General features: G+C 50.9%; 2 protein-coding genes, 1 long non-coding RNA gene and 1 pseudogene across 4 annotated transcripts in view; 1 reads left to right on the forward strand and 3 right to left on the reverse strand.

Annotated features, from left to right (window-relative positions):
- LOC126942871 (uncharacterized) overlaps positions 1–25422 on the forward strand; it is a 224222-nt gene that overhangs the window by 173841 nt on the left and 24959 nt on the right. The gene's annotated exons all lie outside the window — the stretch shown is intronic.
- Positions 1–25422, reverse strand: part of PIAS4 (protein inhibitor of activated STAT 4) — a 175026-nt gene that overhangs the window by 148104 nt on the left and 1500 nt on the right. The gene's annotated exons all lie outside the window — the stretch shown is intronic.
- ATCAY (ATCAY kinesin light chain interacting caytaxin) overlaps positions 1–25422 on the reverse strand; it is a 111267-nt gene that overhangs the window by 21395 nt on the left and 64450 nt on the right. Inside the window, exons 2-4 of the mRNA XM_050770738.1 lie at positions 18203–18333; positions 13312–13429; positions 551–609 (exon numbers count right to left, since the gene is read on the reverse strand). Of these exons, the coding sequence (XP_050626695.1) occupies positions 551–609; positions 13312–13388 (136 nt within the window). The 5' untranslated portion in view covers positions 13389–13429; positions 18203–18333. The remainder of the gene's footprint in view (positions 1–550; positions 610–13311; positions 13430–18202; positions 18334–25422) is intronic.
- LOC126943292 (60S ribosomal protein L35a-like) lies at positions 23193–25406 on the reverse strand (annotated as a pseudogene). Its single transcript, XR_007721732.1, has 3 exons — positions 25363–25406; positions 25174–25237; positions 23193–23600 (listed from the first exon to the last, which is right to left on the reverse strand). The product of XR_007721732.1 is annotated as a 60S ribosomal protein L35a-like (transcript).

Genomic DNA, 25422 nt, shown 5'->3' on the forward strand with positions numbered 1-25422 from the left:
GAAACTCTATCTCAAAAATAAATAAATAAATAAATAAATAAATAAATAAAGGAAGGATCACGCCACTGCACTCCAGCCTGGATGACAGAGTTATGACCTGGTCTCCTAAAAAATGTATATATTTGGGTCCAATATAATGTATTATACCTTAAAATGTATATGTTTAGAGCTCTGGATAGCAGAGCCTCCCAGGGTGCCCTTGGCTGTGCTGACTTTGTGCCTCCAGGGCGCTTGGCATCACCTCATTTAATCCTTACATGCCCCCTCTGTGAGAAGCTCACTACCTACATTTAGTAGATGAGGCATTGGAGGCACAGAGAAGCTGAGTGACTAGCACAGGGACACACAGCAACACAGCGTGCTGGCTTCATGACAGCGCCATTGTCCACTGTGTCTCTCACCCACCACAGCCACTTCCACCGTAGACCCCAGGACGGAACATTCTGCCCACGGTGTGGCCTGTGACATTTCTACAGTTACAGCCCCAGGCAGGGCTGAAACCCAGAAGCACTGAGCCCATTTCTGCCCTTCTGTGGACGTGGAAACTTACAGGATGTGTCTTCTACCGGGCTGCCAAGCAATTCCACCCCCGTCTCTTCTGGGAGCGGCCTACGGACCCATCCAGGAATGGGCATCAGTCGCCGGGCACCAGAGATTCAGTCAGAGGACAGTGGAGTCGCCCAGACAGGTCCAGCCAGGCAAGTCAGACAAGAACAAAAGCAAAACGCAGTTAGTTCTGGAGAATCACTGGACTTAAATATATACATTTTTTTTGGAGACAGAGCCTCACTCTGTCACCCAGGCTGGAGTGCAGTAGCGTGATCATGGCTCACTACAGCCTCAACTTCCTATGCTCAAGAGATCCTCCTGCCTCAGCCTCCTGAGTAGCTGGGACTGCAGGCACACACCACCATGGCTAGCTAATTTTGTAGTTTTTTGTAGAGATGGGATCTCGCTATGTTTCCCACGCTGCTCTTGAACTCCTGGGTTCAAGCCATCTTCCCACCTTGGCCTCCCAAAGTGCTGGGATTACGGGCGTGAGCCACCACAAGCAGCACATTTTTTCTTTTTCTTTTTGTTCGTTCATTCGTTCTTTTTTTTTTTTTTTTTTTTTTTTTGAGACAGAGTCTCGCTGTGTCACCCAGGCTGGATGGAGTACGATGGCGCAATCTCGGCTCACTGCAACCTCCGTCTCCCGGGTTCAAGCAATTCTTTTGCCTCAGCCTCCCAAGTGGCTGGGACTACAGGTGCCCGCCACCGTGCCCGGCTAATTTTTGTATTTTTAGTAGGGACGGAGTTTCACCATATTGGCCAAGCTGGTCTCGAACTCATGACCTTGTGATTCACCCACCTCGGCCTCAAAGTGCTGGGATTACAGGCGTGATGGCCACTGCGCCTGGCCAGCATGTTTTTTCTTTAGCAGAGGAAGAAAATTATAATGCATCAGGGCTGAAGGGCTCCTTTTAATCATCAAATTAATATTAAGATTTTTGGAGATTTTTGGATGGCTTGAGGAGAATGAAGGTTTTCCCCAGAGAGCACACGACTTCAAAACCTTGGAAATATGTTAAGAAGTTGAATTCTCTCTAGGGCAACCCTGCGAGATTCGGTCTCTGATGAGCTGTTGACTCTCAAATGCAGCAAAAAGTGTTAAAAATAAATAAATAAAAAACCCCACAAAAACCTGAGTCAACCAGAAGAGATCTGTGTCATTGGTGAACCAGTTTGTGCAACCAAATACATAATGCAATATTGAATTATAACCCAAGAGAGGAAATACATGTCTACGAGTCCATACAGATATAGATAAGTCACTGAACAAATAAACAGCAGAGAAGAGACACATTTCTTGTGCAGAAGAATTGAAGATAGTTTATGTACAGATCTACCCTCAAGAAGACGAGGGATAGGCTGGGCACGGTGGGTGGTTCACGCCTGTAATCCCAGCACTTTGGGAGGCCGAGGCGGGCAGATCACGAGGTCAGGAGATCGAGACCATCCTGGCTAACACGGTGAAACCCCGTCTCTACTAAAAAATACAAAAAATTAGCCAGGCCTGGTGGCGGCGCCTGTAGTCCCAGCTACTTGGGAGGCTGAGGCAGGAGAATGGCGTGAACCCGGCAGGCGGAGCTTGCAGTGAGCTGAGATTGTGCCACTGCACTCCAGCCTGGGCAACAGAGCAAGACCCCATCTGAAAAAAAAAGAAGAATATGAAGGATAACTCTCTGTAGGCTGTGTGTAGTGATGTCATTCCAAAAAATACAGGATGGGCCGGGCGCAGTGACTCACGCCTGTAATCCTAGCACTTTGGGAGGCTGAGGTGGGAGGATCACTTGCGCTCAGGAGTTCGAGACCATCCTGGACAACATGGTGAAACCCCGTCTCTACTAAAAAATACAAAAATTAGCCAGGCGTGGTGGAGGACACCTGTAATCCCAGCTACTCAGGAGGCTGAGGCAGGAGAATTGCTTGAACCCAGGAGGCGGAGGTTGCAGTGAGCCGAGATCGTGCCACTGCACTCCAGGCTGGGTGACAGAGCGAGATTACGTCTCAAAACAAACAAGCAAACAAAGAAAAATATCAAGGGCATCAAAACAAGAAAGACAGGGAGACCGCCACAGTCCAGAGGAGTGTCAGGAGATGTGATAACTAAATGTCATCTGGGATCCTGGATGGGGTTGTGGGGCAGAAGGAAAAGGACAGTAGGCCAGCCTGGGCAACATGGCAAAACACCGTCTCTACAAAAAATACAAAGATTAGCTGGACATGGTGGTGCCTGTAGTCCCAGCTACGCTGGAGGCTGAGGTGGGAGGGCTGCTTCAGCCCGGGAGGTGGAGGCTACAGTGAGGTATGATCGCACCACTGCACTCCAGCCTGGATGACAGAGTGAGACCCTGTCTCTTAAAACAAACAAACAAAGAAAAAAAAAACGAGAGAAAAGAAAAAAGCAAAAGAGGACATTAGGAAAAACTATGAAAATCTAAAAAAGCGTGGACTTTGGCAACTAATAACCAACATTGATCAATATCGTTATTGATCAGTGTTGGTTATCAATAACCAATAGTATCAATATTGATTCATCAATTGTGACAAATATAAAATATACACAGCTAATATAAGATGTTAATTATGGGAGAAAACAGGTGCCCAGTCTGCAGGAATTCTTGTACTAACTTTGCAACTTTTTCTTTTTTTTTATGAGACGGAAATGCTGGGATTATAGGTGTGAGCCACTGCACCTGGCCCCGGACCACTTCTTGAAGCCACAGCCCTTGCCGCCCGAGTTTGACCCAGGAGCTCTGGCTCTTTGGCTACCCTGGGAAATATTCCATTCCGGGCAGAACATTTTGCACGGAGCTGCCAGAGGTCCTAGCGGCAGGGCGTGCTGACTCAGGGAAGCCAGGCTACAGCTTAATTCATCTCTGTAACTCAACATTCCTGGCTCAGCTGCAAGGCAAGCTGTTTAGACAGGAAGGGCGGTGGAATGCGTGTTCCTTTCCTTTAAAAAAATGATTTATTGGCCGGGCGTGGTGGCTCATGTCTGTAATCCTGGCACTTTGGGAGGCCGAGGCGGGCAGATCACCTGAGGTCAGGAGTTCAAGACCAGCCTGGCCAAAATGGTGAAACCCAGTCTCTACTAAAAAATACAAAAATTATCTGGGCGTGGTGGTGCGTGCTTGCAGTCTCAGCCACTCGGGAGGCTAAGGCACGAGAGTCGTTTGAACCCTGGAGGTGGAGGTTGCAGTGAGCCGAGATCGCGCCATCGCACTCCAGCCTGGGCAACAAAGTGAGACTCTGTCTCAAAAAAAAAAAGATTTATTCCCCTCATTTCTGTTCCACTTAGGGCACGAGCTGGTAACCTTTTTGGGGCATAAACCTATTTACGCTTTTTCCCTCTCCCTTTCCCTCCCTCTCTTTTGCCCATTCACCCATGCATCAAATGTTTTTTTCCCTCTCTCTTTTCCTCCCTCTCTCTTTTCTCCATTCATCAAATGTTTTTGCGTAACCACTGCGTCTCCAGTGCATCTACGGGGCTTGGAGGTAAAGGAGGAATCAGATGTCACCCTCCTCCTGTTCATGGCAAAGATCAAAATGGAGCAGATTCCCAAAGGAAATGAAAACATCTGTTCACACGAAAACTCATACTTGAATGTTCATAGGAGCATAATTCATAAAAACCAAAAAGTGGAAACAATTCAAGAGTCCATTGACGGCCAGGCGCAGTAGCTCACGCCTGTCATCCCGGCGCTTTGGGAGGCCGAGGTGGGCAGATCATGAGGTCAAGAGATCGAGATCATCCTGGCCAACATGGTGAAACCTGTCTCTACTAAAAATACAAAAATTAACTGGACGTGGTGGCGCATGCCTATAATCCTAGCTACTCGGGAGGCTGAGGTAAGAGAATCGCCTGAACCCAGGAGGCGAAGTTTGCAGTGAGCCGAAATCGCACCACTACACTCCAGGCTGGGGACACAATGAGACTCCATCTCAAAAACAAACAACCAGTCCATTAACAGCTGACTGAATCAACAAATGTGGTATATCCATTCAATGGAATACTATTTAGCCCTGAAAAGGAACAAGGCTCTGACACAGACCACAGCATGGATGCACCTTGAAGACATCATGCTCAGTGAGAGATGCCAGATACAAAAGGCCACACAGTGTGTGATTCCAGTTACATGAAATGTTGGCTGGGTGTGGTGGCTCATGCCTGTAATCCCAGCACTTTGAAAAGCTGAGGCGGGCAGGTTCCTTGAGCCCAGGAGTTTGAGACCAGTCTGGGCAACATGACGAAAGCCCATCTCTACTAAAAATACAAAACAATTAGCTGGGTGTGGTGGTACATGTCTAGTTCCAAGTACTCAGGAGGCTGAGGCAGGAGGATTGCTCAAACTTGGGAGGTCAAGGCTGCAGTGAGCTATGATTGTACCACTGCACTCTACCTAGGTGAAAGAATGACACCCTGCTCAAAAAAGAAAAGGAAAAAAAAAAGAGAGCGATGTTTAGAACACGTAAATTTTCACAGGACGTAGATATGTGGTCACTAGGGGTTGGGGGAGAGGGATGAAAATGGGGGTTGACTTAACAGAGTAGGATTTCCTCTCACGGTGATGAAAATGTCTTCAAATTAGATAGATGTGGGGTTGCAGAACATTATGAATGGACTCTGCCACTGAATCATGAGCTTTAAAACGATCAATTTTTAATTTTTTTTTTTTTTTTGAGACGGAGTCTCACTCTGTTGCCCAGGCTGGAGTGCAGTGGCCAGATCTCAGCTCACTGCAAGCTCCGCCTCCCGGGTTCACACCATTATGCCTCAGCCTCCCGAGTAGCTGGGACCACAGGCGCCCGCCACCACACCCGGCTAATTTTTTCTATTTTTTAGTAGAGACGGGGTTTCACCCTGTTAGCCAGGATGGTCTCAATCTCCTGACCTCGTGATCCGCCCGTCTCAGCCTCCCAATGTGCTGGGATTACAGGTGTGAGCCACCGCGCCCGGCAATTTTTATTTTATTTTTTTTTTTTGAGACGGAGTCGCTCTGTCGCCCTGGCTGGAGTGCAGTGGCATGATCTTGGCTCACTGCAAGCTCCGCCCCCTGGGTTCACGCCATTCTCCTGCCTCAGCCTCCCAAGTAGCTGGGACTACAGGCGCCTGCCGCCACGCCCGGCTGACTTTTTGTATTTTTAGGAGAGACGGGGTTTCACCGTGTTAGCTATGATGGTCTCAATCTCCTGACCTTGTAATCCGCCCGCCTCGGCCTCCCAAAGTGCTGGGATTACAGGTGTGAGCCACCGCGCCCGGCCACCCAGCTAATATAATAAAAAACATACTTTTTATATTTTTCTGCAGATGGGGTCTTGCAGGCTGGTCTTGAACTCCTGGGCTCAAGTGATCCTCCCGCCTCCGCCTCCCAAAGCACTGGGATTACAGGAGTGAGCCACTGTGCCTGTCTGGAAGTGACTTTTAAGTGTAGACTTTTTTTTTTTTTTTTTTTTTTTTGAGACGGAGTCTCACTCTGTCACCCAGGCTGGAGTGCAGTGGCCGGATCTCAGCTCACTGCAAGCTCCGCCTCCCGGGTTCACGCCATTCTCCTGCCTCAGCCTCCCGAGTAGCTGGGACTGCAGGCGCCCGCCACCTCGCCCGGCTAGTTTTTTGTATTTTTTAGTAGAGACGGGGTTTCACCGTGTTAACCAGGATGGTCTGGATCTCCTGACCTCGTGATCCGCCCGTCTCGGCCTCCCAAAGTGCTGGGATTACAGGCTTGAGCCACCGCGCCCGGCCTTAAGTGTAGACTTTTAAGCATGACGTTGGCATCCTGCAGAGACCAGGCAAGAGCACTCCAGATGGAAGGCAGTTCAGAGTTCCAGGCTCTGGGACCGGAATAAGCTTGCCAAGTTCAAGGGCACATCAGAAAGCAGACCCAGGATGCCTGGCGCAGAGAGAGCAGTGGGGGAGGAGGGAGTGGTTGGAGGATGGAGGGTAAGGAGGGAGGGAGGGCTGGGCGCGGTGGCTCAAGCCTGTAATCCCAGCACTTTGGGAGGCCGAGACGGGCGGATCACGAGGTCAGGAGATCGAGACCATCCTGACTAACATGGTGAAACCCCGTCTCTACTAAAAATACAAAAAACTAGCTGGGCGCGGTGGCGGGCGCCTGTAGTCCCAGCTACATGGGAGGCTGAGGCAGGAGAACGGCATGAACCCGGGAGGCGGAGCTTGCAGTGAGCTGAGATCCGGCCACTGCACCCCAGCCTGGGCAACTGAGCGAGACTCTGTCTCAAAAAAAAAAAAAAAGTTACAAGCAGCCAGGCATGGTGACTCACACCTGTAATCACAGCACTTTGGGAAGCTGAGGTGGGTGGATCACTTGAAGTCAGGAGTTCGAGACCAACCTGACCAATGTGGTGAAACCCCATCTCTGCTAAAGATATAAAAATTAGCTGGGCATGGTGGTGGGCGCCTGTAATCCCAGCTACTCGGGAGGCTGAGGCAGGAGAATTGCTTGAACCTGGAAAGTGGAGGTTGCAGCGAGCCGAGGTCACGTCATTGCACTCCAGCCTGGGCGTTACAGCGAGATTCTGTCTCAAATAAATAAACAAATAAAACCCCCCAAAAACCCAAAACGAAAAACAAAAAGTTACGAGCAAGGAAACAAAACCGGCAGCCACTCAGTTGTGAGGGGAAGAGAGCAGAGGGAGCTGTGAGGCAACTCACACTGCACCTGACACTCCTCGGCTATGATGCCCTGGGCAAGCTCCTCCCCCAGTCCTCAGTTTCCCCACACAGCCTTCTTCAGTCCCTCAACCTGCTTCCACTGAGCCCAGGGCCTTTGCACATGCTGTCCTCTCTGCTTGGAATGCGGGGCCCCTACACCCCACCTCCTTCCCCGGCTCATCCCTCCTCACCCTTCGCAGCCAGGAATCACAGCTCCCCTTCCCTCCCTGACCTGGTCAGAAGCACCATGAACCCAGCTGCCACCTTGCATTGGGTTGTGAGGCTATAAGGGACTGGTATACGGTCAGTGCATAGCATCAGAATGAATGAATGGAGAAATCGAGGCAGCAAGCAATCTCTGGGCTGCCTTCAGCGCTAGCTCCATAGCAGGCTGCAGAAGGGTGAGAGTGAAGGAAGATGCTAGAAGGAGGCCAGGCGCGGTGGCTCACACTTGTAATCCCAGCACTTTGGGAGGCCGAGGCAGGCAAATCACTTGAGGTAAGGAGTTCAAGACCAGCCTGACCAGCATGGTGAAACCCTGTCTCTAACGAAAATACAAAAATGAGTCAGGCGTGGTGGTGCGTACCTGTAATCCCAGCTACTTGGGAGGCTGAGGCATGAGAATTGCTTGAAACCGGGAAGCGGAGGTTGCAGTGAGCCGAGACTGCACCACTGCTCTCCAGCCTGGGTGATGGAGTGAGATTCTGTCTCAAAAAAAAAAAAAGGGCTTGAAGGACAGAGGCCATGCCGAGCTCTGTCCGACATCCTTAGGGGAAGTACAAAGACCATTTCTGCAGTCGCCAGGGGAGGGGATGGCTGGGCTGGAAGAAATAGAATTGTGAGCTGTTTTGCAGCAGACAGAGGTGGTTATGTGTGGCCGCAGCTGGACCTGCACCGAGGAGCTGCACTCGGTCCCTCCGGAGACGAGGAAGACAGAGGCCTCGTGGAGGAAGTGCCCTGTTGGCAAAGGCGTAGCTTGTGGGGCCCAGGCTGGCACAGTGAGGCCGCTGTCCTGCAAACGCAGAGCTGCTGCAGCGGGGGGGGGGGGGGGGGGGGGGGGGCGAGCAGCCTTGCAGCTGTAAGAAATCCACCAGAAGCACTCCCTCCTCCCGCTCCCGCTGGCCTCACCCCTTCCAGAACGGCCTCCAGCTCACATTTGCAGCTGCGCTCAGCCTCGGTCTTTGTCTCAAGAAGGCTTGGGTGAGACGAGAGCTTTTAAACTTATCGGCAGAGGCCGGGTGGGGTGGCTCACGCCTGTAATCCCAGCACTTTGGGAGACCGAGGCAGGCAGATCACTTGAGGTTGCGAGTTCGAGACCAGCCTGGCCAACATGTTGAAACTCCGTCTCTACCAAAAATACAAAAATAGCTGGGTGTGGTGGTGGGTGCCTGTAATCCCAGCTACTCGGGAGGCTGAGGTGGGAGAATTGCTTGAACCCGGGAGGTGGAGGTTGCAGTGAGCCGAGATTGTGCCACTGCACTCCAGCTTAGGTGACAGAGCAAGACTGTCTCAAAACAAACAAACAAAAAAATTATCAGTGGAGCTGGGCCTAATGGCTCATGCTTATAATCCCAGCACTTTGAGAGGCTGAGGTGGGCAGATCACCTGAGGTTGAGAGTTCGAGACCAGCCTGGCCAACATGGTGAGCCCTCGTCTCTACTAAAAATACAAAAATGAGCTAGGCATGGTGGCGGGTGCCTGTAATCCAGCTACTTGGGAGGCTGAGGCAGGAGAATCAATTGAACCCGGGAGGCGGAGGTTGCAGTGAGCTGAGATCGCACACTGCACTCCAGCCTGGGTGACAGAGTGAGACTCTGTCTCAAAAAAAAAAAAAAAAAAAAAAAAAAAAAAAAGAAAAAAACATCAGTAGGGGGAAAGGGAGCTAATAATAATAGTAACACTGGAGATGATTATTTATTTGTGCTGCCTTCGTCATTTGCACAGCCCATGTCGGCTGTTTCATCGAAATTCCACAACCACCTGGTGTGCGGGAGATTATTGTCCCATTTTACAGATCAGAAAACAGAGGCACTGAGACGCCCAAAGAGGTAGCCCAGATGGCAGAGCAAACTTGCTGGGGAATTGGGATTTGAACCATGGGCGTCTGATCCCAAAGCTTATGTGCCTTTGTTTATGCTGTGCTGCTTGAAATGACATTATTTTAAAATTTTTATTATTTTTCTTAGAGATGCAGTCTTGCTCTGTTGTCCAGGCTGCAGTGCCGTGGTGTGATCATAGCTCATTGCTGCAATCTCCCAGGTCCAAACAATCCTCCTGCCTCAGCCTCCTAAGAAGCTGGAACTACAGGTGCACACCAGCATACCTGACTATTTTTATTTTATTTTATTTTATTTATTTATTTTGAGTCAGAGTCTCACTCTGTCGCCCAGGCTGGAGTTCAGTGGTGCGATCTTGGCTCACTGCAACCTCTGTCTCCCACGTCCAAACGATCCTCCTGCCTCAGCCTCCTGAGTAGCAGGTGCAAGCCAGCATACCTGACTAATTTTTTTTCATTTCCTATTTTATTTATTTATTTATTTATTTCAAGATGGAGTCTCACTTTCTTGCCCAGGCTGGAGTTCAGTGGTGCGATCTTGTCTCACTGTAACCTCCACCTCCCGGGTTCAAGCGATTCTCCTGCCTTAGCCTCCCGAGTAGCTGGGATTACAGGCGTGGGCCACCGGGCCTGGTTAATTTTGTATTTTTAGTAGAGACAGGGTTTCTCCATGTTGGTCAGGCTGGTCTCGAACTCCTGACCTCAGGTGATCCGCCCGCCTCGGCCTCCCAAAGTGCTGGGATTATAGGTGTGAGCCACCAGGCCCGGCCAGTTTTTGCTTGTTTTTGTTAAGAGATGGGGTCTTGCTATATTGCCCAGGCTAATCTCGAACTCCTGGGCTCAAGGGATCCTCCCACCTTGGCCTCCCAAAGAGCTGGGATTACAGATGTCAGCCTCCACTCCCAGTCATGATTGTCGGCTATTCTGAGAACAGGGACCTCTTGCTACAAAGAAACACACACAGGTGCGTGGGCCTTAGAGGCTTGGCAATGACTGGATTCAGGAGAGGGCTGAAGTTCTTGAATATCAAGTTGCCATCTTCAACAGTCCTCCTTCTGCTTGGATGTGAATGGGAAGGAAGCTCTCGGCCTCCCACACCAACCTGACTCATTTTGACGGAGACCGACTGCTTCGAGGCATTCTTCTGTATCTCCTTCAAACCCCATTCTCTTTTAAGTTCGTTCTTTCGGCTTTGTCCTGCCCTCCGGAACCCTCTCAGATTGAGATTTCTCTGGAACTGGAGAATCTTTTTTTTTTATTTTTTTTCAGACAGTCTCAGTCACTCCACTGCCCAGGCTGGAGTACAGTGGCATGATCTTGGCTCACTGCAACCTCCACCTCCCGAGTTCGAGCAGTTCTCCTGCCTCAGCCTCCTGAGTAGCTGGGATTACAGGTGCCTGCCACCACGCCCAACTAATTTTTGTATTTTTAGTAGAGATGGGGTTTCGCCATATTGTCCAGGCTGGCCGCAAACTCCTGACCTCAAGTGATTTGCCCGCCTCGGCCTCCCAAACTGCTGGGACTGCAGACCTGAGCCACTGTGGGCGGCCTGGAGATTCTTTTCAAATTCTCTTTTTCAGGCGGAACACACCTGGTTTTTTTGACTGAACCTCACCCAGTAGTTTCTATAACTGACCCGCAGGCATTGTGTCTGGCGGATGGATGAATTCCTGGCTCTGAAAGGGAAGGGGGATGAGCGGCTATCTCTAGCCAGCAAATCAGAGTCACACATCTCAACAGCAAATTCGCACAGCTTCCTTTCCACGTAGTTTTTTTTTGAGACAGAGTCTCGCAGTGTCACCTGGGCTGGAATGCAGTGGTACATCTCGGCTCACTGCAACCTCCTCCTCCCGGGTTCAAGTGATTCTCCTGCCTCAGCCTCCTGAGTACCTGGGATTACAGGCGCCTGCCATCATGCCCAGCTAATTTTTTATTATTTTTTTATTTTTAGTAGAGACAGGGTTTCACTATGTTGGCCAGGCTGGTCTCAAACTCCTGACCTTGTGATCCGCCCACCTCGGCCTTCCAAAGTGCTAGGATTACAGGCCTGAGTCACTGCGACTGGCCTTTTTTTTTCTTTCTTTTTAGATAGAGATAGGCGGCTGGACGTGGTGGCTCACGTCTGTAATCCCAGCACTTTGGGAGGCTGAGGTGGGTGGATCACGAGGTCAGGAGATCGAGACCATTCTGGCTAACACTGTGAAACCCCCTTTCTACTAAAAATACAAAAAAATTAGTCGGGCGTGGTGGCGGGTGCCTGTAGTCCCAGCTACTTGGGAGGCTGAGGCAGGAGAAGGGCGTGAACCCGGGAGGCAGAGCTTGCAGCAAGCAGAGATCGCGCCACTGCTCTCTAGCCTGGGCAACAGAGCAAGACTCCATCTCAAAAAAAAATAATAAATAAATAATAAATAAATAGAGACAGGGTCTTGCTCTGTCACCCAAACTGGAGTGCAGTGGTGCAATCATGGCTCACTGCAACCTCCACCTTCTGGGCTCAAGTGATCCTCCTGCCTCAGCCTTCCAAGTAGCTGAGACTGCAGGTGCACACCACCATGCCCAGCTATTTTTTTTTTTTTTTAGTAGAAATGGGGTCTCACTAACTTGCCCAGGCTGGTTTCGAACTCTTGAGCTCAAGCATTTCCCCAGCCTCAGCCTCTGCAAGTGCTGGGATCATAGGCGTGAGCCACCGCACCCAGCCCCTGTGATTTCTTATTCTGATTAGTGACCAGCACCTGTCACCCAATATTTGTTAAGCGCCGACTGTATGCCAGGCACTATCCTTATGTTGGGATACAGCAGTGAGCTAAACAAAGACCTGTGCTCTTGTGGGGCTCCTTGTGGTGGGGAAACGGAGTGTAGACAAGGTATCTCTGCAAAACGTTCAGCATAGGGGCCGGGCTTGGTGGCTCTCACCTGGAATCCCAGCACTTTGGGAGTCCGAGACCAGCCTGGCCAACAATGGTGAAACCCGGTCTCTACTATTTATTTACACTAAAAATACAAAAATCAGCCAGGCGTGGTGGCAGGCGCCTATAATCCCAGCTCCCCGGGGGGGGATGAGGCAGGAAAATCACTTGGACCCAGGAGGCGGAGGTTGCAGTGATCTAAGATCATGCCACTGCACTCCAGCCTGTGGGACAGAGCGAGACTCAAAAAAAAAAAAAAAAAAAAAAAAAAAATTCAGCATTTTAGGGGAGTTAGGTGTCTCCTAAAAGCTGCTAATAAATCACCATGTTGCCTCGACCTGGAATTACAGGCGCCTGCCACCATGTCCAGCTAATTTTTTTTCTTTTTTTAAGAGATGGAGTCTCACTCTGTCACCCAGGCTGGAGTGCAGTGGCAAGATCTCAGCTCACTGCAAGCTCCGCCTCCCGGGTTCATACCATTCTCCCACCTCAGCCTCTGGAGTAGCTGGGACTACAGACGCCCACCACCAGGCCCGGCTAATTTGTGTATTTTTAGTAGAGATGGGGTTTCAACGTGTTAGCCAGGATGGTCTCAATCTCCTGACCTTGTGATCCTCCCACCTCGGCCTCCCAAAGTGCTAGGATTACAGGCGTGAGCCACCACTCCCGGTATGCCCAGCTAATTTTTGTAGTTTTAGTAGAGGCGTGATTTTGCCATGTTGGCTGGGCTGGTCTCGAACTCCTGACCTCAAGTGATCCACCCGCCTCGGCCTCCCAAAGTGTTGGGATTACAGGCATGAGCCACTGCACCCGGCCAGAATGTTAAGAACTCTTAAAATGGTGTAGAGGTGGGGGCTCCTTTGGAGCTTTGGGGCAGGGAGGACAGAAATGAATCTTAAATGAATGAGCAAATACCCATTATGTGCCTGGCCTGGACTACTCCACTGTGAAACCACAGAGAACACTCACACACAGGGCCTCAGCCCTCCCAGAGTGTGCGGGAGATGAGGACACGGAGATGGAACCAGGCCAGCCCCGGGCCGTTCCCACTTAGAGACGGCCTGGCTCCTGCGTCCCACCTGGGAGAGACACCTGCTCCCCCGACGGCTGACTCAGGCGTGTGGAAGTCCTACCTGGGAAGGTCTTCGTCCTGCCATTCCTCCTTCACATCCACGTTTTCCATCCGGAGCGTGGCTTCTGTGGTCCCCATAGGAGCCGGAAAGAGGCACCGGCTTGAAGCAGGGGTGACCCCTGAAAAGAATGGGTTTTACTGGACAATAATCCTAATGACAGTGCCCTACCCCATGCAGCTCTTCCCCCCTCCCCCTCTCCCTCCCTTCTCCTTCTTCTTGAGACAGAGTCTTGCTCTGTTGCCCAGGCTGGAGTGCAATGGTGCAATCTCAGCTTATTGCAACCTCCACCTTCTGGGCTCAAGTGATTCTCCCGCTTCAGCCTCCCAAGTAGCTGGGATTACAGGCACCTGCTACCATGCCTGATTAATTCTTGTATTTTTGCAGAGACAGGGTTTCGCCATGTTGTCCAGGCTGGTCTCGAACTCCTGTCCTCAGGTGATCCTCCTGCCTTCGCCTCCCAAAGTGCTGGGATCACAGGTGTGAGCCATCATGCCCAGCTAAATTTTGTATTTTTAATAGAGACGGGGTTTCACTATGTTAGCCAGGCTGGTCTCAAACTCCTGAGCTCAAGTGGTCTGCCCGTCTCAGCCTCCCAAAGTGCTGGGATTACAGCGGTGAGCCACTGAGCCTGGCTCTTTGTTTTTTTTTTTAAACATGATCTTGCTCTGTTGCCTGGGCTCGAGTGCAGGGGCACAATCATAGCTCATGGCAGCCTTGAACTCCTCGGCTTAAGCAATCCTCCTGCCTCAGCCCCCCCACCAGTGGCTATGACCACAGGTGTGTACCACCATGCCTGGGCAATTTTTTAAAATATTTTTTAAGAGTTTGGGTCTTGCTATGTTGCCCAGGCTGGTCTCAAACTCTTGGGCTCAAGCAATCCTCCTGCCTCGGCCTCCCAAAGCGCTGATATTACAAGGGTGAACCACTGCGCCCGGCCAACACTTCTTATTGAACCATCACCCAGTCCCATGAGGTTCCCCTGTTTTACAGATGAGAAAACGGAGGCACAGAAAGCTTAGGATGCACAGTGGGGTTCAGAGTTTGAACGTGGGCGAGAGGCTGAGCCTTCGGATACAAGTCCTGCTCCCTTGGAAACTCTGAAATCCACCTTCTCCAGGGTAAGCCATGACCCAAATAGACTTATCCTCCTTCTTGTACCTTGGACCTCAACTAGAAAGCAAGAAATCCGAACCATCATTCATACTAAAGTGTGAATGGCTGATATACTTCAGCTGCCCTGCTGGGAATGCCAAGTTCAAAGAGAATCCAGTAGGCTTAACCCATCACTATCTGCCATCTCTACCAGGCTACCTGTCCTGCCCCTCTGTCCTCCCTCAAGCAAGTCCAAGTGACCTTCTGATCCCAGGGCTCACAAAGACAGTGTGGAAAGAGACTGGGGTTAGAAAGGAGACCCTCATCTTTACTAACCACAAAATGTCACTTTATTTATTTATTTATTTAGAGATGGGGTCTTGCTCTGTCACTGAGGCTGGAGTGCAGTGGTGTGATCCCGGCTCACTACAGCCTCCAACTCCTGTGATCAAGCGATCCTCCTGCCTTAGCCTCCCAAGTAGCTGAGACCATGGGCATGTGCCACCATGTCTGGCTAATTTTTCTGATCTTGCTATGTCACCCAGGCTGGTCTTGAACTTATGGGCTCAGGTGATCCTCCTACCTCAGCCTCCCAAAGCACTGGGATTACAGGCGTGAGCCACTGCACCACCCCACCCCCCACACCAGCTTTGTTTTTCTTGTTCTAAGGAGCTCAGTGGGCAGGGGGAAGCAGTCTAGGTGGGGGCCAGGATCAGAGCTGCCAGGTGAGACTGAGTTCTGGTCTGCTCTGGGGCATGATGGACTCTCAGACCATCTCCCTCTCTGGGTCTCAGTTTCCCCTTCTGTGAACAAGAGTTGAATTAGAGATGACCTCTATGATACCTTTTGGATATAACATACCGGCATTTTATGACTCAACCAACCCCATCTGTTTTGTGCTTTGAAACCAGTGCTTTGCACCTGTGGGCAATTCTGCCACCCCTCCTGCAAAGGGACACTTGGCATCATCTAGAGGCACTTTTCTCACAACTGAGGGAAAGGAGTGCCCCCTGGGGCATGCCAGGGGTGCTGCTCAGTACCCTACAGTGCCCAGGATGGCCTCCCATGACCAAGAATGACTGGGCCCCAAATATCCATAGATCCAAGGTAGAGAAATCTCGTCTTAAAGGCAATAGTCATTTCTGTGTGCATTCCCGTGTTTGCAAAAGGATTTCAGGTCCGTGTCCGGCAGTCATTACAGAGCATGGTATACTCCATTACCTCCGTGTGTCCTCTCAACAGTTCCTGAGTAGCAAGATACACTTTTTTTTTTTTTTTTTTTTTGAGACGGAGTGGCTCTGTCACCCAGGCTGGAGTGCAGTGGTGCGATCTCGGCTCACTGCAACCTCCGCCTCCTGAGTAGCTGGGACTACAGGTGCGTGCCACCATGCCCAGCTAATTTTTGTATTTTTAGTAGAGGCGGGATTTCACTATATTGGCCAGGCAGGTCTCGAACTCCTGACCTAGTGATCCGCCTGCCTCCCAAAGTGCTGGGATTACAGGCGTGAGCCATTGCGCCTGGCCGCTAGATCCACTTTTTAAATAATCTGGGGGCTGGGTGCAGTGGTGCATGCCTGGAATCTCAGCACTTTGGGCAGATCGCTTGAGATCAGGGGTTCAAGACCAGCCTGGGCAACATAGCAAGACCCCATCTCTCCAAAAATTTACAAAAACTAACCAAGCATGATGGTGGGTGCCTGAGGTCCCAGCTATTCAGGAGGCTGAGGTGGGAGGATTGCTGGAGCCCAGGAGGTCGAGGCTGCAGTGAGGTATGATCATGCCACTGCATTCCAGCCTGAGCAACAGAGTGAAGTTCTATTTCAAAAAATAAAATAATAAAATAAAATATAAGGCATCTGGCGGGTGCAGTGGCTCACACCTGTAATCTCCAGCACTTTGGGAGGCTGAGATAGGGGGATTGCTTGAGCCCAGAAGGTCAAGACCAGCCTGGGCAACATAGCAAGACCCCATCTCTAAAAAAAAAAAAATACAAAAATTAACCAAACATGGTGCTGGGTGCCTGGTGCCTGAGCTCCTAGCTATTCAGGAGGCTGAGGTGAGAGGACTGCTTGAGCCCAGGAGGTCAAGGCTGCAGTGAGCTTTGATCGTGCTGCTGCATTCCAGCCTGAGCAACAGAGCAAGGTTCTATTTCAAACAATAAAATAAAATAAGGCATCTGGCTGGTGCAGTGGCTCACACCTGTAATCCCCAGCACTTTAGGAGGCTAAGATAGGAGGATCGCTTCAGCCCAGATGGTCAAGACCAGCCTGGGCAACATAGCAAGACTCCATCTCTAAAAAAAATAATAATAATACAAAAACCAAACATGGTGCTGGGTGCCTGGTGCCTGAGGTCCTAGCTATTCAGGAGGTTGAGGTGAGAGGACTGCTTGAGCCCAGGAGGTCGAGGCTGCAGTGAGCTTTGATCGTGTTGCTGCATTCCAGCCTGAGCAACAGAGACCCTATTTCAAAAAAATAAATAAATAAATAAAGCATCTGGCTGGGGGCAGTGGCTCACACGTGTAATCCCAGCACTTTGGGAGGATCGCTTGCGCACAGGAGGTCAAGACCAGCCGGGGCAAGATAGCAAGACCCTGTCTCAAAAAAACAAATACATAAAGCATCTAAGGCCCCCAACTCGCATGGCGTCCTGACTGCCTCTCTGCGGAGTAGGTTACCTGCAGCCCCCCAGCCTTAGATATCGGCTTTACATCGGAGACGGTGGATTACCAAGGAAGGACCCAGAGGCAGCCTCAGTCAGATGAGGAAGTGGGGGAGGGGATGGCTAAAACTAGACCCTCCCCCGTACAGGGTGAGCGTTTCTCACTCGATTCTCTGTCCTCAATGTCGTCATTCATTCTTGGAGGAGGGACAGTAACACGCAGCATGGAAAAAAAAAAAAAAATCCCTCCTGGATGCTATGGGGTGAGGGGCGGGGGTGGCAGCTGCCAGCCAGGCCCTTCCCGCGACGGTAAGTTCTCCTCGGCAGTAGAAACGCGTTTGCTTTCCGGAGGAAGGGGGTCTTCGCCTCTGCCTTCCTTATACAGAGCTGGGTGTGACCTCAGCCCCCAGGAACACTTCCCCCAGCCCCGCCCCCGACCCCCACCCCCTGCCAGCTGCAGCCACAGGCGTTGACTCCACAGTCTTCTAAGGATGGGGTGTGGTGGGTCCTCAGTGGGCCCCGGACGCTCCTGCACTCAGATCCTGGCTTCGCATTTGGGGACGGCCAAAAGAAGACAGTGACATCAAGGAACCAGAGTGAAGCGCTCATTTGAGCCCTGAGGTCTGATTATTAGCAAATCACAAACGAGTTCCGATAAGGAGGAGGCATCTGGGTCTTAAACCATAAGCCACCCCCTTCCTCCCCACCCCACAGGCAAGCCTTTATCGACATACTTAATTTTTTTTTTTTCCCCCCAAATCGGCAGCTGGTGGCCTTCCCAGCGTTATAAATAGGAAATACACGGGGCTAGGATGGGTCTATTTCAGCGTCCCAGAGAGAAGCCCAGGTTTTCATCCGCCCAAGCTCTCAGCGTGTCCTGAAAATGGTGCACTTATCTGCCTTCCAGGGGAACGGTGCGCGCGGAAGGTAAACTGTGTTGCCGGGCGCAGCTCGGGGAACGGTTTCCCCTGCTACCGGGAACACGGATGTGAGGGCCTTCACGGAGTCACAAGACCGTGGCTCTCTGCTCCCACCCGCCCCATCTGCTGGAAAGGGATTTAGAGGCGGCAAAAGGCTGCCGGATAAACCTTCCAGGGAGACGGTTTATCCTGGGCGAAGGGGAGATGCGCGCACTCACCTCTGCAGCTGAGACAGCCTCTCCTCCTTACTGGCAAACAAAGGCGAGCCCTGCCCGGGTGCAGCTGGGCATCGCTCACGCTCCCCAGGCCTTCAGAGCCTGGGAGGAAGAGGATGCTCGCAGGGACGGCTTCTGCATCCGAGGAAGGTCACCCAGGGCGACGTGGCCAGCGCCCGCCAGCTCTTTTGTGCAGGGGTGGGTGGGGTGCAGGGTTAGCGGTGGGCTCCCCCTCGCGGGGCTGCGGCTGCGCCCGCTCTCATCGCCACCCGCCTGCGCGCCCTGCCTCGGAGGTAGCTGCTTCTTCCCAGCTCACGGCTGGCAGAGGCTCGGCTTCCCGAAGACGGTTAATTTATGCTGCTTTTGTGTGCAGGGAGGAGGGGGTGGGGGGTGGCGGCCTGACCGAAAGGCACAGCCCCCTGCCAGAATCCGGTCCTCTCCATTGGCTGACAGACAAGCATCTCCGAAAGCCACGCCAGGGGCAGAGGCAGAAATCATTTTCTGATGGCGCATCACAGATTTAAAAACAAAACAACAGACAAATAAATAAATAAATGGCGAGATGGCCTCATTCCTTAGAGAACGGGGGTGGGGAGGGCTGAGGAAGGTCCTCTTGGCACTTCTCCTTGCAAAGGGAGCAGGGGTGAGGGGTGGCATCCCCCCAAAAAGTCTGTGCAGGCAAAGAAATGACTGTCCCCAGGCCGGGTGCCATGGCTCACGTCTGTAATCCCAGCACTTTGGGAGGCCGAGGAGGGAGGATCACCTGAGGACAGGAGTTCGATACCAGACTGGCCAACATGATGAAGCCCCGTCTCTACTAAAAAGATAAAAATTAGCCGGGCGTGGTGGCGGACGCCTGTAATTCCAGCTACTCGGGAGGCTGAGGCAGGAGAATCGCTTGAACCCGGGAGGCGGAGGTTGCAGTGAGCCGAGATGGTGCCACTGCACTCCAGCCTGGGAGGCAGAGGGAGACTCTGTCTCAAAAAAAAAAAAAAAAAAAAAAAAAGAAAGAAAGAAAGAAAGAAATGACTGTGCCCAGGTCACCATGTTGTGGGTCTATTAGATGGTCATTTACAGTGGATGGAGCCTCATGCCCTAAACAGGGCTGGGTGCAGGGGAGGCAGAAGTTTATCAGGCACACTTGCTCTGCAAGGCTGCTGTGGGAACGGCGCCCCGTGCAGTTGTGCACCGGTGTGACCTCACCCTGGAAGAATTCAAGGACACAGTGAAGATGGTAGGGTGGAGCGTGCAGGCCCTGCAGTCAGACTGGAAGTGACTTTAAACTCTAGCCCAGCCACTCTCCAGCTGGTGGACCAGGGGATGTGAATGATCTTACCTGCGGGTCTCAGTTTTCCTCATCTGTGAAATGGAGCCGCTATGGCTTTTTCACGTTATGAGATAATGCATAGACAGCATTAAACACAGTGCTGGGGCACAAGAAAAGCTGTTTATGTGTTTGTTTCGCTCTATTGCCCAGGCTGGAGTACAGTGGTGCGACCTTGGCTCACTGCAACCTCCGACTCCCAGGTTCAAGTGATTCTCCTGCCTCAGCCTCCAAAGTAGCTGGGATTACAGGTGCACACCACCACGCCTGGCTAATTTTTGTATTTTTAGCAGAGACGGGGTTTCACCATGTTTGCCAGGCTGGTCTTGAACTCCTGACCTCAGGTGATCTGCCCACCTCGGCCTCCCAAACGGTTGGGATTACAGGCGTGAGCCACCGCGCCTGGCCAGAATATACATTTTCGAAGAGCAGAGGCTCAGTTGGTCTTATTCATCGCACATTCTCCGCACAAAGTAGCAACTCCTGGTGCAAAGCTGTTCAGGAAACGCAGGCAGAGTGCATGAAGGCTGGCTCCCTCCATGACATTCAATGACACCCCACCTAGGCTGTCAGCCTCACCCACTGCATGGGGGTCTGCACCCCTCCAAGGCATGAAGGCAACCTGCCCACAGCAGAGGCAGAAAGCCCAGACGGGGAAACAGAGACCCCAGAGACTTCGGCACACAGCTGGGCTTCACATCTCCTGGCTGGAGAAAGCAGAGGTCTTGTAAGAGACACTTGTGTTAACTGAGGGGTGGATTCGATTAGTCCCTGTGCTGGGCACTGGGCACAAGATGTGAGTAATTCCCATTACTCACGGTCCTCTCCTTGCTGGCAAACAAAGCAAGCCCTGCCCGGGTGCAGCGGGCATCTCTCAGGCTCCCCAGGCCTCCAGAGCATCGGTGGAGGAGGATGCTGCTAGGGGTGGATTCTGCCTCTGAGGAAGGTTGCAAGTGCCTGCCACCTCTTTTGAGCATGGGTGGGGTGCGGAGTTAGTGATGGGCTCCCCTGCGCGGGGCTGCGGCTGTGGCCTCTCTTGTCATCACCCGCCTGTGCGCCCTCCCTCTGAGGTATCTGCTTCTTCTCAGCTCACGGCTGGCAAAGGCGCAGCTTCCCTAAGACAGTTAATTCATGCTGTTTTTGTGTGCAGGATTGGGAATTCTCTTAGAATGCCCATTCAGTTGAGGCCAGGCAGGTAATCCCAGCACTTTGGGAGGTCACTCACACCTGTAATCCCAGCATTTTGGGAGGCCAAGGCGGGCGGATAACTTGACATTGGGAGTTTGAGACCAGCCTGGACAACATGCTGAAACCCCGTCTCTACTAAAAATACAAAACTTGGTCGGACGTGGTGGTGGGCACCTGTAATTCCAGCTACTTGAGAGACTGAGGCAGGAGAATCGCTTGAACCCGGTAGGTGGAGGTTGCAGTGAGCCCAGATCAAGCCACAGCACTCCAGGTGGGGTGACAGAGTGAGACTCTATCTCAAAAAACAAAACAAAACAAAACAAAAGAATTCCCATTCAGTTGAGAGAAACAGGTGGACAAGAGTCTGGGCCCATCTAGAGACATCTTTGGAGTGGTGCAGGTTGGGGGACCCTTGGGGAGGTTTCCTGGTGGGGCACAGGGATGGTGACTGTATGAGTGAGACCCCTGAGGAGTGAGTGGAGTTAGATGAATAAAAAAGAGGGAGGACGGCGTATTCTGGACAGACAGGCCTGCCCAGACTGGCATTTAAAGAGCCACAGCTCCTCCCCAGTCCACCAAGGCCCCGGGAGCTGTCCGTGGTGCTAGAGCCAACACCAAGAAGCCACAGCGTGTGACCTGAGCTCGGTTCCCCGTCTGTTTTTCTTTTTCTTTTTTTTTTCCTTTGAGACACAGTCTCGCTCTATCACCCGGGCTGGAGTACAGTGGTGCAATCTCGGCTCACTGCAACCTTCGCCTCCCGGGTTCAAGCGATTCTTCCGCCTCAGTCTCCCGAGTAGCTGGGATTACAGGCACCCACCACTACGCCAGGCTAATTTTTGTATTTTTAGTAGAAATGGGGTTTCACCATATTGGCCAGCCTGGTCTCGAACTCCTGACCTCAGGTGATATGCCTACCTTGGTCTCCCAAAGTGCTAGGATTACAGGTGTGAGCCACTGCACCTGACCCTGTCTGTTTTCATTTAATTTAAAAATGGAAAATTTTTAATTTAGTTTAATTTTTTTGAGACAGGGTCTTGCTCTGTAGCCCAGGCTGGAGTACAGGAGTGTGATCATGGCTTACTGCAGCCTCAACCTCCTGGGCTCAAGCGATCCTCCTACCTCAGCCTCCCTGGTAGTTGGGACTACAGGTATATGCCATCACGCCTGGTTAATTTTTAAAATTTTTGTAGAGATGGGTCTTGCTATTTTGCCCAGGCATACGTACCACACCCAGTGGGTGTGGATATCTTTAGGAGCCATTATTGTGCTGGCCACCCCTGAGGAATTAGCTTGGAAAGGCACAAAGGGCTAGATTTTGTAGGATCTCGAAACTTTTCTGAAGGTGAGCATGTAGAAAATGTTCTTGTGGGCTGGGTGCAGTGACTCACACCTGTAATCCCAGCACTTTGGGAAGCTGAGGCGGGTGGATCACTTGAGGCCAGCAGTTTGAGACCAGCCTGGCCAACACGGCGAAACCCCGTTTCTACTAAAAATACAAAAATTAGCTAGGCGGGGTGGTGGTCCCTATAATCCCAGCTACTCGGTAGGCTGAGGCAGGAGAATCACTTGAACCCGGGAGGCAGAGGTTGCAGTGAGCCGAGATCGCGCCACTGCAATCCAGTCTGGGTGACAGAGCAAGACTCTGTCTCAATCTAAAAAAAACAAAAAACAAAAAAACCCACAAACATACACACACACACACACACACACACACACACACACACAAAATCTGCAGTCTTGGCTCTTTCTTTTCATTCTTTTAACATAACTATATATATATTATATATATAATACTTTTATAACAACGCCCACATATACCCCCACAGCCACCCACCTGCACACACTCACACACTACACACTTTTCTTTACCTAGTTATTAATACATCCTGGAGATCACTTCAACCAGCATCTAAAGCTAATCTTGATTCTGTTTTACAGCTGCACATACTAAATTCTACAGTTTCTTCAACCAGCCCATCTTATGGGTGGAATTTGTGACGTTTCCAGACTTGTTTTTTACTTTGTTTTTAAGATAGAGTCTCACGATGTTGCCTAGGCTTGTCTCAAAACTCTTGGCCTCAAGCAATCCTCCCACCTTGGCCTCCCAAAATGCTGTGATTACAGGCATGAGCCACTGAAGCTGGCCTTAGTTTTCGTTTTTGTTTGTTTGTTTGTTTGTTTGAGACAAGGTCTTGCTTTATTGCCCAGGCTGGAGTGCAGCGGCACAATCCCAACTCACTGGAGCCTCAGCCTCTGGGGTTTAAGTGATCCTCCCACCTCAGCCTCCCATGTAGCTGGGACCACAGGCGCACACCACCATACCTAGCTAATTTTCTTTTCTTTTCTTTTCTTTCTTTTCTTTTCTTTTTTCTTTTCTTTTTTCTTTTTTCTTTCTTTCTTTCTCTCTCTCTTTCCTTTCTTTCTTTTATTTTCTTTTCTTTCTTTCTTCCTTCCTTCCTTTTTTTTACAAGAGCACAAATCCACGTTTATTTATTGATTTTTCATTAGTTTAAATCCTTGAGGGGTACAGCATCACTCGGACTCTGTGTCCAATGGCCTTAGCAGGAAGATTGCTTCGGAATTTGGCACGAACCATACCACTGTTTCCATGGGCCCGAGTTACCTTTCCCCAGATGACTCTGGTTTTATTTGGTTTGCCACCAGGAATCACTGTGTTGTTCTTTGCTTTGTATACATAAGCGCATCTCTTGCCCAAATAGAATTCTGTTTCATCTCGGGCATAAACACCTTCAATTTTAAGAAGAGCTGTGTGTCCCTTTGGTTTTGGAGACCCCGCTTATAGCTGGCAAAAATGGCCTTGGACCACAGCCTTCCAGATATAGTTCCTTTTGGAAGTCCCGTTCCCAACAGGTCTCCACAGGAGCCAAGATGGCGGGAAGAGCCGGCCTTCCTTCCTTCCTTCCTTCCTTCCTTCCTTCCTTCCTTCCTTCCTTCCTTCCTTCCTTTCCTTCTTTGTTTCGAGATGGATTCTCCCTATGTTGCTTATGCTACTCTTAAACTCCCAGGCCCAAATAAGCCTCCTATCTTGGCCTTCCAAAGTTCTGTGATTGCAGGTGTGAGCCACAGTGCCTAGCCACAAAAATCTTCAATAAAATTATAGCAAACATATATAGTACTTGGCACCATGTGTTGCTTTGCATATGTTTTTGTTTATCTGTCCCTTTGTCACCTGTAATGTAAGCTTCATGTGAGATGAGAGATCCACAATTTTGTATCTTTAACCTCTAGACCTGTGGCTCTCACCTGGCGGGAGCGGGGGGGTTGATCCTGCCCCCAGCAGACACCGGGCGATTTCTGGGGACATTTGTGATTGTTGTGACTGGGGGATACTGCTGTTATGGAGTGGGTGGAGGCCAGGGACGCTGCTCAGCACCCTGCAGTGCCCAGGAAGGCCCCAATCCACAGAACAATCTGGTCCCAATGTCCACAGTACTGAGCAGGAAAAATTCTGCCCTAAAAGAATGCCTGATACAGGCCGGGCGGGGTGGCTCACGCCTATAATCTCAGCACTTTGGGAGGCCAAAGTGGGTGGTCAGAGGTCAGAAGTTCGAGACCAGCCTGGTCAACATGGTGAAACCCCATCTCTACTAAAAATACAAAAATTAGCTGGGTATGCTGGCACGCGCCTGTGGTCCCAGCTACTTGGGAAGCTGAGGCAGGAGAATCGCTTGTGCCTGGGAGGTGGAGGCTACAGTGAGCTGAGATCGCGCCACTGCACTCCAGTCTGGGCGACAGAGTGAGACTCCATCTCAAAAAAAACTCCTAAGTGGCTGGGACTACAGGCACATGCCACCACACCTGGCTAACTTTTGTATTTTTTGTAGAGATGGGGTCTCCCTGTGTTGCCTAGACTGGTCTCAAACTCCTGGGCTCAAGCGATCCTCCTGCCTTGGCCTCCGAAGTAGCTGGGGTTACTGCTTTGAGCCGCTATGCCTGGCCCGTGTCTACTTCTGAAAGCTGTTTTTTTGTTTCTTTTGTTTTGTTTTATTTTTTGAGACAGAGTTTCACACTTTCACCCAGGTTGGAGAGCAGTGGCTTGATCTCAGCTCACTGCAACCTCCGCCCTCTGGATTGAAGCGGTTCTCCTGCCTCAGCCTCCTGAGCAGCTGGGATTATAGGCACCTACCACCATGCTCAGCTAATTTTTTTGTATTTTTAGTAGAGATGGGGTTTCACCATATTAGCCAGGCTGGTCTCGAACTCCCGACCTCGGTCTCCCAAAGTGCTGGGATTACAGGCATGAGCCAGTGCCTTCTGAAGGCTATTATGGGAACTAGATTACATTTTGCATGGAAAGCATTTGGCACAATCCTTGTAGTACATAAGAGAAAAAATGCAAGCCCGAGAAAACACTACAACAGATCCTTTGTAAAGAGATGCAGCCTTCGTTACCTAATTAGAATGGCAGGGACTTGGAGAGAGGCCATGTGCAATTAATTACCTTGTTGGACTTTAGCCAGGGCATGGCAGGGGGAGCTGCATTGGCCAGACCCACCAAACCATTCCTGGTGGCCACACATGGTCATGGAGATACAGATGGAAGAGTGCCATCCACTAAATCATCAAATGTGGCTTCCTGCAGCACCCTGGGCTCTCCATGGAGCCTGTCCAAGAATTAGTAGTCCTGTACCTGCTGAATGCATTTCTTACTTTAATGCTCTCGTAATACTCCATTGTCAAAAAGCCAACT

This window comes from Macaca thibetana, chromosome 19 (assembly GCF_024542745.1).
Source record: "Macaca thibetana thibetana isolate TM-01 chromosome 19, ASM2454274v1, whole genome shotgun sequence".
NCBI classification, from domain to species: domain Eukaryota; kingdom Metazoa; phylum Chordata; class Mammalia; order Primates; family Cercopithecidae; genus Macaca; species Macaca thibetana.